We start from the raw sequence: 12177 nt of genomic DNA on the forward strand, positions 1-12177 counted from the left end.
GTCTGATTCTTTTCCCATTTTCCATCCATGTTTTATTTGAGAACTTGTCATAAAACTCATAGGATTCTTAAAGACATTTTACAAGAGAAATTGCTTAGGAAATCACCAGTTAAGATAATAAATCGTGCAATGTAAATATGGTTAGGAGTGCAAACCTTTTCTCTCAGGGTGACTTCTGGGGAAACCAGTGCCAAGCATATTCATGTAATATGTTTGGTATGATTTCCTTCACCAAGCAGTTTTTATAACACCCAGATCACTTCAGTTTCTTATATCAAAAACAATGTGCTCTTAAGTGAGTACCCACCTGTTGCTTTCCCATATTAATTTCTTAATTCAAGAGTCCCAGAACAGGCAGGCCAATCAAGATAAACATCAAAAACTGTATGCATATGTTTAAATGAATAAAGACCTGTTAAACTTTCATTAACATGTCCCAAATTAAATTTGTGTTTGCTATCACTTATGTTATCAAAGTAGCTGATGGCAACCAAAGACCTTAGAAAAAATTCTCTTCTCACCACCAGGGGGCACAGAAAAGCTATCCAGCTGCCTGAACCAGCAAGCCAGCCTACCTGGCAGTCTCCCTAGAGTTCTTGTACGCATTTACTTACGGTGTTGGTGGTGAAAGACTTTAGGAATGCTCTATACTTTGAATTGTCCATAACTTTCAGCTGGCTTTGCTGGGCACTCATTGTGAAGATAGGCTACAAAACAAAGGCACAGGGCATAGTCAGCACTACACTGTACCTCCTTGCATTTGGGTTAAAGTAAAAATACTTCATAGTTAGGAATGACTGATTCCCTGAAGGCAGTTGGCATCAGAAATCTCTTTTTATGCAGCGATGGGGATCAAACAAACCCAGGCCCTTGCATATCCTCAGCAACAGAACTTCCCTGTCACCAAGTACCTGCACTTTCTTTTATAATATATCATGTGTCTGATCATCAGTGAACATTTAGATAAAACTCGGGCATCAGCTGCACAGTGGCAGCATATGTCTTTAATCCCAGAACTCTAGAGGCAGAGGCAAGAGGATCTCTGTGAGTCTCAGGCCAGCTTGGTCTACAGAATGAGTTCCAGGACAGCCAGGCTCCACAGAGAGACCACATCCCCCACCCCCTCCCAAAGCAAGCAAGCAAGCAAACAAACAAACAAACAAAACTGGCATCAATAACCATCACTACAGGTCCTAGTCAGGACTCTCATGCATGAATACTGCAGTAGGAAAGGTTCCAAAATGAGCGGGAAGCTAGATTACCTGATACCCTCCCAGGGTGATTGTGACTGACACATCCAAGGGCTGGTTGATAACCCCTGCGACAGATTTGATCAAAGACATGAAGAGTAGTGGAAACCACACAATACAGATGAGCAGGACAATGATCATGCCACCCATGCCGTACTTCACCGCTTTCTTCTTCTTCTGGCCCCGGGGCTGGGGGTATCTCTACAATACAGGGATTCAGAAAGATTCAGCAGCTGCCCCAGAGAAGGGGGAGGAGGCAAGATTGGGGGGCTGGGGAGTGCTTCCCCACAGTCCTAAGGATACAAATTCAGTCCTGATTCCTTGGAATTGAGGTGTGAAGCTGTACCAATGCCAGAGAGGCCCCTGAAACTTAATGCATAGCATACACTCTCAAAGACCGTTTTCTGGTTCTTAAGATCTGTGTGTTTCTGCAGTCAGGGACTGACAAAGCCCTCTGAGTGCTGGACATGGCTTATGAGAGGAGAGGAGGAATTCACGTGGTAGGATCAAGAGCCAGCACAGGGCTCAGGCTGTATCACTTCTGTTTGTCACACCATAGGCTCATTAAGTTTCCCCCAAGTGTGGGAGACAAGTGGGAGGCCTTGCCTGAGTGTCCAAGGTATGTAAATGTTACCCTGTGAAGCCCTTCTCCCTTTCAGAGTTACAGATTAGCTGACACTGTGGCTGGGGCTGGGTTTGTCCCCTCTGATACTCACGTTGAAGTTTAGTCATTACAATGAGCATAAAGAGGTGACTACAGCCTTGAATGAACCCATCTGGAGATAACATAGTGACTAGCTATCTTGAGAGTTGTTCTGCTATGAACGCCAGTCCAGCTGAGTCTCTTGTGTTTTCCTTGTCTCTCTATATGATGTCCTGTACAACCTGGGGGTTTTGCCAGCAAGAAGTCTGTTACTCCATGAAGTCTGTCACCCTCTCCATGATGAAACAGACTCCTAATTTACCCTATCTGCATTCCCTGATAGACTACGTGAGGTGAGGATCTTTCAAAGGGGCTGCCAACTCTTTATCCCTGGCTACTTCCTCATTCCTTCCTAGGTAGCTCAGTGCTTTGTTCCTGGAAGACTGGAAAGCCAGAGTGCTGTTCCTGTTATATACCTAATTAGTTTCCTAGAGCATGTTGGGAAGTGGCCACATGGGGATCAGTGGAAAGTTGGCACAGGAGCTAGAAATTCACTCTCTTAAGTTCATGGCAAAGCGTTGCCTTCCAGGAAATTGTTCTTGCTTTACAGAGTGCATTATAATGATCTTATCACAGAACTTCCAACAGAAAACTATAAAGAGGCACTTGGGTCTCCATGTGCTGAGTACTGGATGGACTCTGCAGAGAGTTGGGAAGGCCCTGGGGAAAGATGTGGACCAAATCTGGGGCCAGGGAGGACACATGAGAAAGAGATGTCAAATTTCACATGAGCTTATGAAGGAGTTAGACCAGGAGAAGTGAGCAGGAGTTTTCAGAGAGTAAAGAAACTCACCAAGGCCTTAAAGTACCCAGCAAACATCCCTGTGACAGCAGAGATGAGACGTGGATTGGGGCAGGGGACTGTGGGGCAAACAGAAGAGTAGATGCTCCCTTTGTCCCCAGCCAACTCACTCTTTCCACTGACTCATTTAGCAAAGTCTCCCTTCCTCCTGGTGAGTCTTCTGTCTCAGGATCAGCTCTCTGGCAAAGTACCTGTTATACTTGTGCTTACCTTGAGATAAGTTATTCACATGTGTGCCTTTTCTGCAAGACCCATGCTTTGGGGCTTTGCATGCTGTAGCAGTTTGGGCCACATAGATGGTGCTTAGGAAGTGTTTATGGCAGATTGGAAACAAAAGCCAGAGACTGTCATTCTTCCTTTTATAGCCCTTTGTAACAGGTTGTTCCAGCCACTTTGACTTACCCATGCCCTGGAATCTAGGCTGCCACGCAAAGAGAATGTGGCCTCAGTTCCCCAGGGTTCTGTCCCTGACTCCCACTGGATGTGAGGCCATTACAAGGGTAAGCCTGGGCTTCTTTGAGAATAAGGGAAGGCATCATCCTCCCTTCCTGTAGATCTCACCACTGTGGATCCAGCCAATGGCAGATTAGAGAAGGAATTGTGGGTACTATTTTTTGTTCTAACCCACTCAAGAATGCAGCGTGATCATAATGTTCACATGCTGTCAGGCATCATGAGTACCATAGAGATGATTTAACAGTGTGGGAGGATGTGGGATGTGTGGGGTCTGTGAAAATACTCTTATCTCCAGAACTGTGAACCACAAATAAATCTTTTGTCTTTTTGAGTTGACTTGTCTTAGGTGTTTAGTTATAGTATCAGGAACCTCACATACAGAAGTAGACTTACTGTCTTCATGGGGCCTTCAGTATTTATTGGAACATTTATATATTTGTCTTTTTGTTGGTTTATTTCTGACAAATATCATCCTAGTTTCCTATGATTGTCTCAAAAATCCACAAAGTTAAAAATAGCTGTTATTTCTGCTTCTTTTTATGTGAAGCAAGAGATTCTTGATTCCTCCTAGTGTTCTCATGTGTACCGATTTCTAGGAACTTTGTTACCCTGGTTGCTACTCTGTATCTCTTGGCATCCCTATTTTCCCTTCTGGTTGAATGTAGTTTGTCTTTAGAGAAACACAATGAAGGCATTCTCTATGCAGTGTTAAAAAGTGGTGGGACCTTTGCAAGACATCTGGGTCAAACAAGGAGTCTTCATGAGTGTCCTCAGTTTTCAGTGAGGAATGGTCTCATTATCATGGCAGGTTGTCCCTTCTCCTTCACCACACCTACTTTTTTTCTTTCACTGCTTTCTCACCACCCATAGTGAGGCAGGAAGTCAAACAGATGCTGCCCTCTGGGGCCAGGAGTCAAAATCAGTATCTTTTCCTTACAAATATCCCCATCTCAGGTGTTTGTTACAACAACAACAAATAGACTAAGGCATTCTGTCATCTTTAAAAATAAGGACAAGAGGCTGTAGAGATGGCTCAGTGGACTGGCTGCTATTTAAAGACCAGGGTTCGGCAACTGTTGGTAACTCCAGTCCAGGGGATCTATAACCCCAGTCCCAGACACAAACCTGCAGTTTCCTGAGGATCACATCGTATTTCCAGGTAAAGAACATGCTCCACACCCCCTGCACAACCCTAGCATTTTTAGGGGCTTCCAGTTGTAGTTTACTGGAGTGCAATCCCACCAAAGGCTTATCAGAGCCTGCCTGCAACTTCACTCATCAAAAAAGAGAAAAGAAAAAAAATCATAGCAGCCTCCTGAGATGGAACCTGAGAGCCACCAAGAGAGTGCACATGGCTAATGCCAACTGGCTGCTTTGTCTGTCTTTAGAGGAGTACACATGTGTGCGGACTGGTGTCGTTAACTTCCTTCTGATTGCTTTTCTTGCTCATAGCTCTTATGCTTAACCTATATTAAAATATCTGTGACAAAATCTCCACCTCTGCTTCATGATAAAGTCCTGAAATTCTCTTCAGCATGGAAGCCACAGCTTCTAGTCTGGCCTGGGCTGAGATCCCTAAAAGTTTAGGGAATTCTTGAGCAGCAGGGTGGAGTCATGTCCCTGTCTCCTCATCCCAGACATGTCTCAGCTCCTTTAGTTCCAGAAACATCATGAACAATGTACCCCTGATGGACTGGAGGTCTGTCTCACCACGGGGAGCTGGGAATGCACACTAGACATACCCATTAGAAGAGACTCTTTGAAAGATAGCATCTCTGAAGTGAGACAGGAAGACATATTCCACTTCTTGGCTAAATTGGGTACCATTATACAAGATACTCTGGTTCCATATGATAAACTTTTAGAATACCCAATAAAGCTAATCTATTCTGAAGCTTACTAGTTACCTAGAAGAGTAACATTTTCTTTTCTTTCTTTTAACAGGGAGGTTTTAAAATGCTTATCCCTCCTCTAGAGGAAAGAGGATGGCGAGCATGAGTCCACACTGCCCAGCCAACCCTAATTTTTCTGCACTTGGCTCCCCCTACTCCCCCAGTGAGCATTCAAGCGTCACTGGGATATGTGTCAACACATCTCTTCTTTCAGATCAATTACAATACTATTGCCAAAGGAAGAAAACATCTGGATGCTGTTGCTGACCATGGCAAAAGTGAATTTAAAGCTTCCAACCCCAGCGGGCTGGAAATCAATACTGTATTTATAGCTCATGGCAGGCTTCATCCCCTCCTCCATCCATTTGACCACAAAACATGCAGAATCTGCGTTAATCTTGTAACCGACCTGTGCTCAAGAGCGGTGGACAGGAAGGAGGCACTTTCATGGGCTCTTTACCTTTTCTGACTCTCGCCAGCACTTTAAGATGAAAATGTGTGCATAAATGTCTTCCACACAAATCCAGCTGGAGAGGCTCAAGGTCGTGTCTGTCCACACCCAGTCCATCACAGCCCGCAGCTCTGTCAGAAATGGGACCAGGCGGAACCTGCCGGGAACCACATTTAGATAGACAATTACAGGATGGTCACTTTGTTTACCTCACCTCTGGAGTTTATGCAACAATTTGTTTAAAACACCATGAGTTTTAAAAAACTCTCAAGGCAATCTTCACAGTAAAATCCAACTGCAGGTTGTAACTGACTGGGATTTCATATTAAAAGTTGATTCTGTTTCTTTCACATGTGTTTGTACTGTAAAAATCAGTTTAGCAGAGGGCTGTTTGAGTTCCTTTGGCTTTGTTGATGGATGAGTCTGTATCAGATGAGTATATATCTGATAAATATGAGGGCAAATGGGGATGGGTGTGGGGGGAAGCAGAGGGACCAGGAATGTCACTGGAGCCAGAGAGGGGACTCATGATCACGGGTTTGCTAGGTTAATGAGGCTAGCTGCTTTCAGTTTTATTGGGGGAATGGGCTAGCCTAAGCTCCAACAGGCTCTGAGAAAAATTCCAAGTTCTGTGAATGACAGAGATTTTTCTCCCAGGCTGGGGAAGTAGGCTGCTTCTAGGATCACCCACAGAAGTTTTGTTATCACTCAACACCCCTGGGAGGGGGCACTATTTCAGCTCTGCAGATTACATATTCTGCCAACACCTAGGACAAGCATCAGGCCCAGGACTGGGGTGGAACATGTGGTTGATTACAACATCTGAATGCACTCAATTCCTCTCCTGAACTGTCACCAGGGCTCAGGACTGGTGCCTTGGAAGGGCCAGCTGTGCCTAAAGCCACCTTAACTCTTACAACATGGTGTAACTTTGGGGGGATTGCAAGGGCGTGCTATCATGGGAGTCATCGCATGCAAGAGCTAATGCAGCTTGCTTGATGAACTATCAGAAACAGACTTCTTCATGAATGAACTCACGGCACACGAAGAACGCCAGAGATATTCTGGAAATGGTTGATCGAAGTCATTCTGTTTTACTATATTCAGAAATGTATTAGGACTTAAGGGTTATCTATGTCTACTCTGCTCCTCCTTTATTGCTTGGAAATTTCATAGGTGCATATCATGTGTTTTTATCCAATCCACCTCTCATTCTCTCCCCTATCTGCCTCATTATGTTTTCAACCCAACTCCATGTGCTCTGTTTCATTTTTGAAACCGGTGGAGTCCACTTAGCACAATCAATATGAACCTGTGTTCAGGATCATCTACTGGAGCATGGGTAGCCTCCCAGGACCCACAACCTTAAAATAAACTGAGTCTCAGTCTCCCAGCAGTCATCAATTGTCAGTAGCAATTCAGCTAGTGTGACACATCCTTGTTCCAAGATGAGATTTTCTGTTTGGACTGACTGACTTTATGCAGGTCATGGTGTAGTAACTTCCTTGCCGTGTCCGGAAAACATTGTTTTGTTGTAGTCACCCCACTGCCTCTGGCTCTTAGGATCTTCCTGAAACCCACTCCTTCAATGGCCCCTGAGCTTTGGGAATAGGGGTAACCCCACTTTTTAATCCCCAAACATTATCATGGTGACTAGGTAAGTTACTAAAATGAAAATTAACCCAGTGTGGGTGATTCTAGGGCAACTTCCCGGCAGGCATTCAGTGATGACATGTGGAAAGATGCTTAAAGCAGGCAACTGTGTGTTGCCAGCACTGCAAGAGTTTTTGAGAACTTAACACCCATGCCTTCTCTCTCTGTTGCCTCCTTATGGAAGAAACACAATGCCTCCCCACTGCTCCCGCTCCATCAGTGAGAGACAAGGCAGTGAGTGTCCTCACCCTTGAAACAAGAAGAGGTTGACGTAGTTGTAGCTCTTTGTGAGGAAGTTTCCGAGCACACGCGTTGGGTAGCCACAGCGGATTTGATAGGCAGACAACCCAAAGTACACACACTTCACAAAGTACCAAAGCTGAGCCACCAGGTTCTGGCTGAACTTCCTAAAAGGCAAATTTATGGAAGGTAAAAGAATGGGACACCTTTCTTGCACAGAAGGCAACAGTTTAGAATAAAAACCAAACCAACTTCCCCTCTGCCACTTAGGACAATTCCACAGAATTCTCTACCTACTGGGTTACTCCCAAGTCAAAAGGTGGGGTAAGAAAATCTAACAGTTAAAAAACAAAAAAAAGGAAGGCAAACCTCTGACTTCTGGAATGGAGAACCCTCTATGCATTATTAACATTTAGTTGATAATGCTGAGATTACATTAAGTTATTGTTGAGTGAATCAGTCAATAAACATTTCATACATATATGATATAGGTGCTCCAGTCCACATTAAAGCACACTCTTTAAGAAATTACTCTTTCACTTGAAAGGATCCATAATTTGGAATACATAGCAGGAAGAATTCTGAGATACTTTCATGTATCAGAAAAAGATGGATAAATTCATCAGCTGCCTGCTTCATCACATTTGGCTTGTTCCTTTGATTTAAGGCATTGACACTATTAAATATTTATAGGAAAGGTTTATTATATATTTAAAGCTAACAAGTAAGATCCCCACCATTCTTCCATCTCTAATATTTGTACAGAATTGCTGCCTTACTCAGTCACATGACTTGAGATATGCTCTCCTACTATGCATGGCAGGATACAGACGTTACCAGATTTTTGGGTGCCTTCAGGGTGATAGTTGCTTATTTATTTAGATTTAACTTTAGATTCAGAAAAATCCTCCTGATTCCCTTTTCCTTTTAAAGTATTCACAGTCTCATAGTTTATTGTTATACAGTAACATGGGACTCAAGGGAAAGAGTCAGAGGCCAGATACTCTGATGAGAGCTATAGCCACTCACTGTTAGGGACACTTTGGATTTCCTCACTACATGTTTCATCTGGGCTAGTTCCCTTAAGTGGTGCAGAAATATTATTAGCCAAGCCAATCTATAGATTGTTCATATGACTTCCCTTAGGATGACTGCTTGGTTTGGCCAGAAAGATTAAACTTGCTATCAAACAGGAGGCTTTCCCAGGATGCATGGGGATGTTTAAAACAGCAAGTCACAGTTAGAGGAAGCATTTCCAAAGAGATTCCCAGTGTAGCATTGCTGGCTTGGGAACACAGCTGTTCAAGCCAATGACAGAGAGATAAATTCTTATCTATTTCATAAAAAAATAAGCCCTGTTACATGGCCTGGACACGTCCACATCCATATTTTATGGACTACTTTTTCTATAACCTAAGATAGTGGATCCATTCTGTTTAAAGGTATCTGCTTTGTTTTTCTTTTATTGATTGACTGAGTTGTTCACCCATTAAGCACGAGACATGTTTGAGATGGAACTGTGGGTTTCAAAGACCATACAGGAGAAAAGAGAGAATTTTGGGTGGGGGAGACTTGGGAGAAGGGGAAGAGACTTTGAGGTACTAGAGAACTCAGCTTACTGAGGATGTTTAGGTCCACATCCTATTCTAGATGTCAGGGGAAAACTAGTAGCCACCTTTAAGCCCTGTCCCTAGCAAAGGTCAGCTGCCTTATTCTTGAAATATAGTCTTGCTGTATAGTACAGGTTGGCCTCACACTCATGACTGCTTCAGCCTCCTGAATGATAGGATTACCATGTTCTCCAGCTTGCTTGGTAGTATCTACCCTTTATAAACCATCTCATCCCAACCCTTGGTCTATTTTAACCATTACCCATAGTTGTTCTGACAGAAACAACATCATAAATCATAATGGGTCTTCCTGGTCCCCTTCATGTGCTTTTTGAACTCCATTATCATCCCGGAAGCAGATACAATCACTTTCCCATTATCATCCCCCAGTATGTCTTTGAACCAGCTGAATAACCCCCACTTCTCATATGGCATCGCCTCATGTCCTCTCCCCCTTTGAGGGGTGCACCTAAGACCAAACTCAGTTCTCCTTGACATCTGCTAGGTTGTATAGACAAACACAACTCAAAGGTCTTTGGTCTGCCCTGAATCTGAAGTTGTCACATCTCTTATTCTGAATCCTTTGTTTCTGAAAACGTGGATGAAATACAGTTAAGGTACCCAGGAAGACAAATGAATTCCTACACTGCCTCTGGAATAAAATTCCCCGAGACCTTTGCCTTTCGCTGTTCTGCTGTCCCATTGGTTGGCTCTCTGTGTGGGAGACCTTACCTCTCAGTCACACTGGGTAAGATGAAGAACATCCAGAAGTGAATCCCAAACACAAGAATGACCTGGAAAATGACCTTGCCCAGCACAGTCTTCCTGAGGTAGAGTGCGCGGTCCACCACCATGGTTCCAAACTGAATGAGAACCATCACCAAGAATGGCCCGGGTACCTGGTCTTCTGATAGAGAAGAGGTGATATCTGCCGCTGCTGAGTGTTTCTGGGGAGGAAAGAACAGACTAAGCCTGAGTGGCAGTTCCCAAGATGGAAATCTGTTCCTCCTAGTCAGTGGATGAATGTAGACTCTTGCCCCAACCTACCCCAAAGGCCCAGAAGCCAAAGACGATGATGATGAAGTCCACAGTGTCAGCCAGGAACATCAACACATATACATCAGTCACAGCACTGTAGTCTGGGTGGATGAGGTCATAGAAAAACTGCCGAATGGGTACATATATTTGTAGAGTTCTGCAAGACAGGTCCACTTGTTTCAGGAGGGCAGGAGGGGAAAATGACTGACACCAATCTAATTCCACTTCTCCTGCTCCTCTTTCTACCCAGGTCCCATCTTCCATGACCTTAACATAGGCAGAGTCCCCTGCTCAAGGAGTACGGATGAGTTTACTGCCAAAGCAGGCATGGCCTGGAGGGTGCCACGGCTCTTCTCTTACTCGAAGCATAACAGAGTGGCATAAAGACCTAAAAGCCAGGCACTGGGTATGTGGCTGTCCCAGTCTCACTATTCACTCTATATGAGCCTGTGCTGAATTCTCTCTGTTTCAGCCCCATCCCAGAGGAGGATAAAGTGAAGGAGCCCATGAGGGTGCCGAGACCTGGAGGGTTGTATCTGAGCATATATCAGATGTATCCCATCTCTTCTGATTTGGGGTCTTACGCCCATCATGTATCTCTCTGCTGCTCTTGGCTTTTGTGTTTTCTTTCTCTGCCATCACCACTGTGTCTACAAGCCTCTCCCATATGTTCACTGTGATTTGGGTCCTGCATTTAAATCAAAGCCCCATTTAGGTGCTGCAGGCTCTCTGGGTCTGAGTCTGTCTACTTAGGGATGGTCCTTCCTTGGGTCACATTACAATCCCAGCTCTGTTGTGTTTTTCTCCATGTTGGTGCTTGGACATTGCCTCTTCGCATCACCAACACGTAGAAGGACCCGTGAAGAAGGCTAGGGTCCAACTGTAGGACACTGAATAAGTAGGCTGGCCCTATGTTACCTAGCCCCAACTCTGGAGGAAAGAGGGCATCATGGCTCCCATCCGATGTGAACCTCTTGTTCCTCTCTGCCTGGCTGGGCTTTCAGAAGCAATGCCTGAAAACTTACAAAGTGAACCCTTGACATATGCACTCATTCACAGATGATTTCTAAAGCAATAAAGTAACCATGGGTCTCTTGGGTCACTTTATCCTGTCTTAATAAAAGGCTTCTCAGTCTTCACCTCTGGTTTATAGGAAGCCATTGGTACCAGTCCCCCATTCAGAGTGCACAGCCCATATGCTTCTACTCACTTCTTTATGGTAAATGCCTTTGCTTTGATTAAATGCTCCTGAAGTTTTTCCATGTAAAGTTCTCTTTTGCTTTTTTGTTTAATGCTCAGAACACTGCTTCCTCTCTGGCTACTGTTTCGGGTGCTTGTGCTACCTAGAAAGAGTAGAAAAAAGAGAGAGAGAGAGAGAAAAAAAACCAGACTTGAGTACTAATAGTGAATCTGTCAACAGAAATCAGTTTGGATGCAGGGCTGGGTTTCTCTTGCACCAGAGGATGCAAGGCATGACTGTTTTTATGAGTGACAACTGAGTGTTTAGGAAGCAGACCTCTGCTATCATGAGGCTGGAATAGATCTGTGGGTTCATACCCAGTGGGTCTTCTCTGCATGTAGCATTAGCTCAGGAAAAATGAGTGGGAGAATAGCTTTGCTTGTGCTCATTAGGTCTCAGCTTATCCAGATAGCGAGCAGGTCATGACTCAGGCTTATTTTCATATCCTAATTTCTCTAACTGTAAAACCAAAATGACTTGGTCTCCCAATATCTGCCTCAAAAGTAGGTCATGAAGACAAATACATGAGTTCCGGAGAAGCATCAGACATGAGCCCATAATTACAGAGGCCAAATTATTTCCAAATAGCAATTTTCTGATCACACTCAATGTTTAGTAAGAAATTAACAAGTGGCTTAGGACATAACTACAGTTTTGTTAAAAGTCCCCAATCGAACCTGATTCTTGTGGTACATGCTGGTAATTATAGTTATTTGGGAGGTTGAAGCTGGAGGATTTGTAAGCTCAAGGCCCACATATGCTACAGAGTTTGAAGCTAGCCTGTGAAATGAAGGTAGACATATCTCAGAATAAAAACCAGTAAAACAGAAAAGGGTAGTGCA

General features: G+C 44.1%; 1 protein-coding gene across 1 annotated transcript in view; it reads right to left on the bottom strand.

Moving 5' to 3' along the window:
* The window catches only part of Piezo2 (piezo type mechanosensitive ion channel component 2), a 330402-nt gene that overhangs the window by 6882 nt on the left and 311343 nt on the right, over positions 1 to 12177 (bottom strand). The window contains exons 44-50 of the mRNA XM_051201086.1: positions 11306 to 11438; positions 10105 to 10252; positions 9790 to 10004; positions 7456 to 7614; positions 5564 to 5711; positions 1263 to 1451; positions 615 to 707 (exon numbers count right to left, since the gene is read on the bottom strand). Coding sequence (XP_051057043.1) covers positions 615 to 707; positions 1263 to 1451; positions 5564 to 5711; positions 7456 to 7614; positions 9790 to 10004; positions 10105 to 10252; positions 11306 to 11438 — 1085 coding nt within the window. The remainder of the gene's footprint in view (positions 1 to 614; positions 708 to 1262; positions 1452 to 5563; positions 5712 to 7455; positions 7615 to 9789; positions 10005 to 10104; positions 10253 to 11305; positions 11439 to 12177) is intronic.

Source organism: Phodopus roborovskii, unplaced genomic scaffold (genome assembly GCF_943737965.1).
Source record: "Phodopus roborovskii unplaced genomic scaffold, PHOROB, whole genome shotgun sequence".
Taxonomy (NCBI): Eukaryota; Metazoa; Chordata; class Mammalia; order Rodentia; family Cricetidae; genus Phodopus; species Phodopus roborovskii.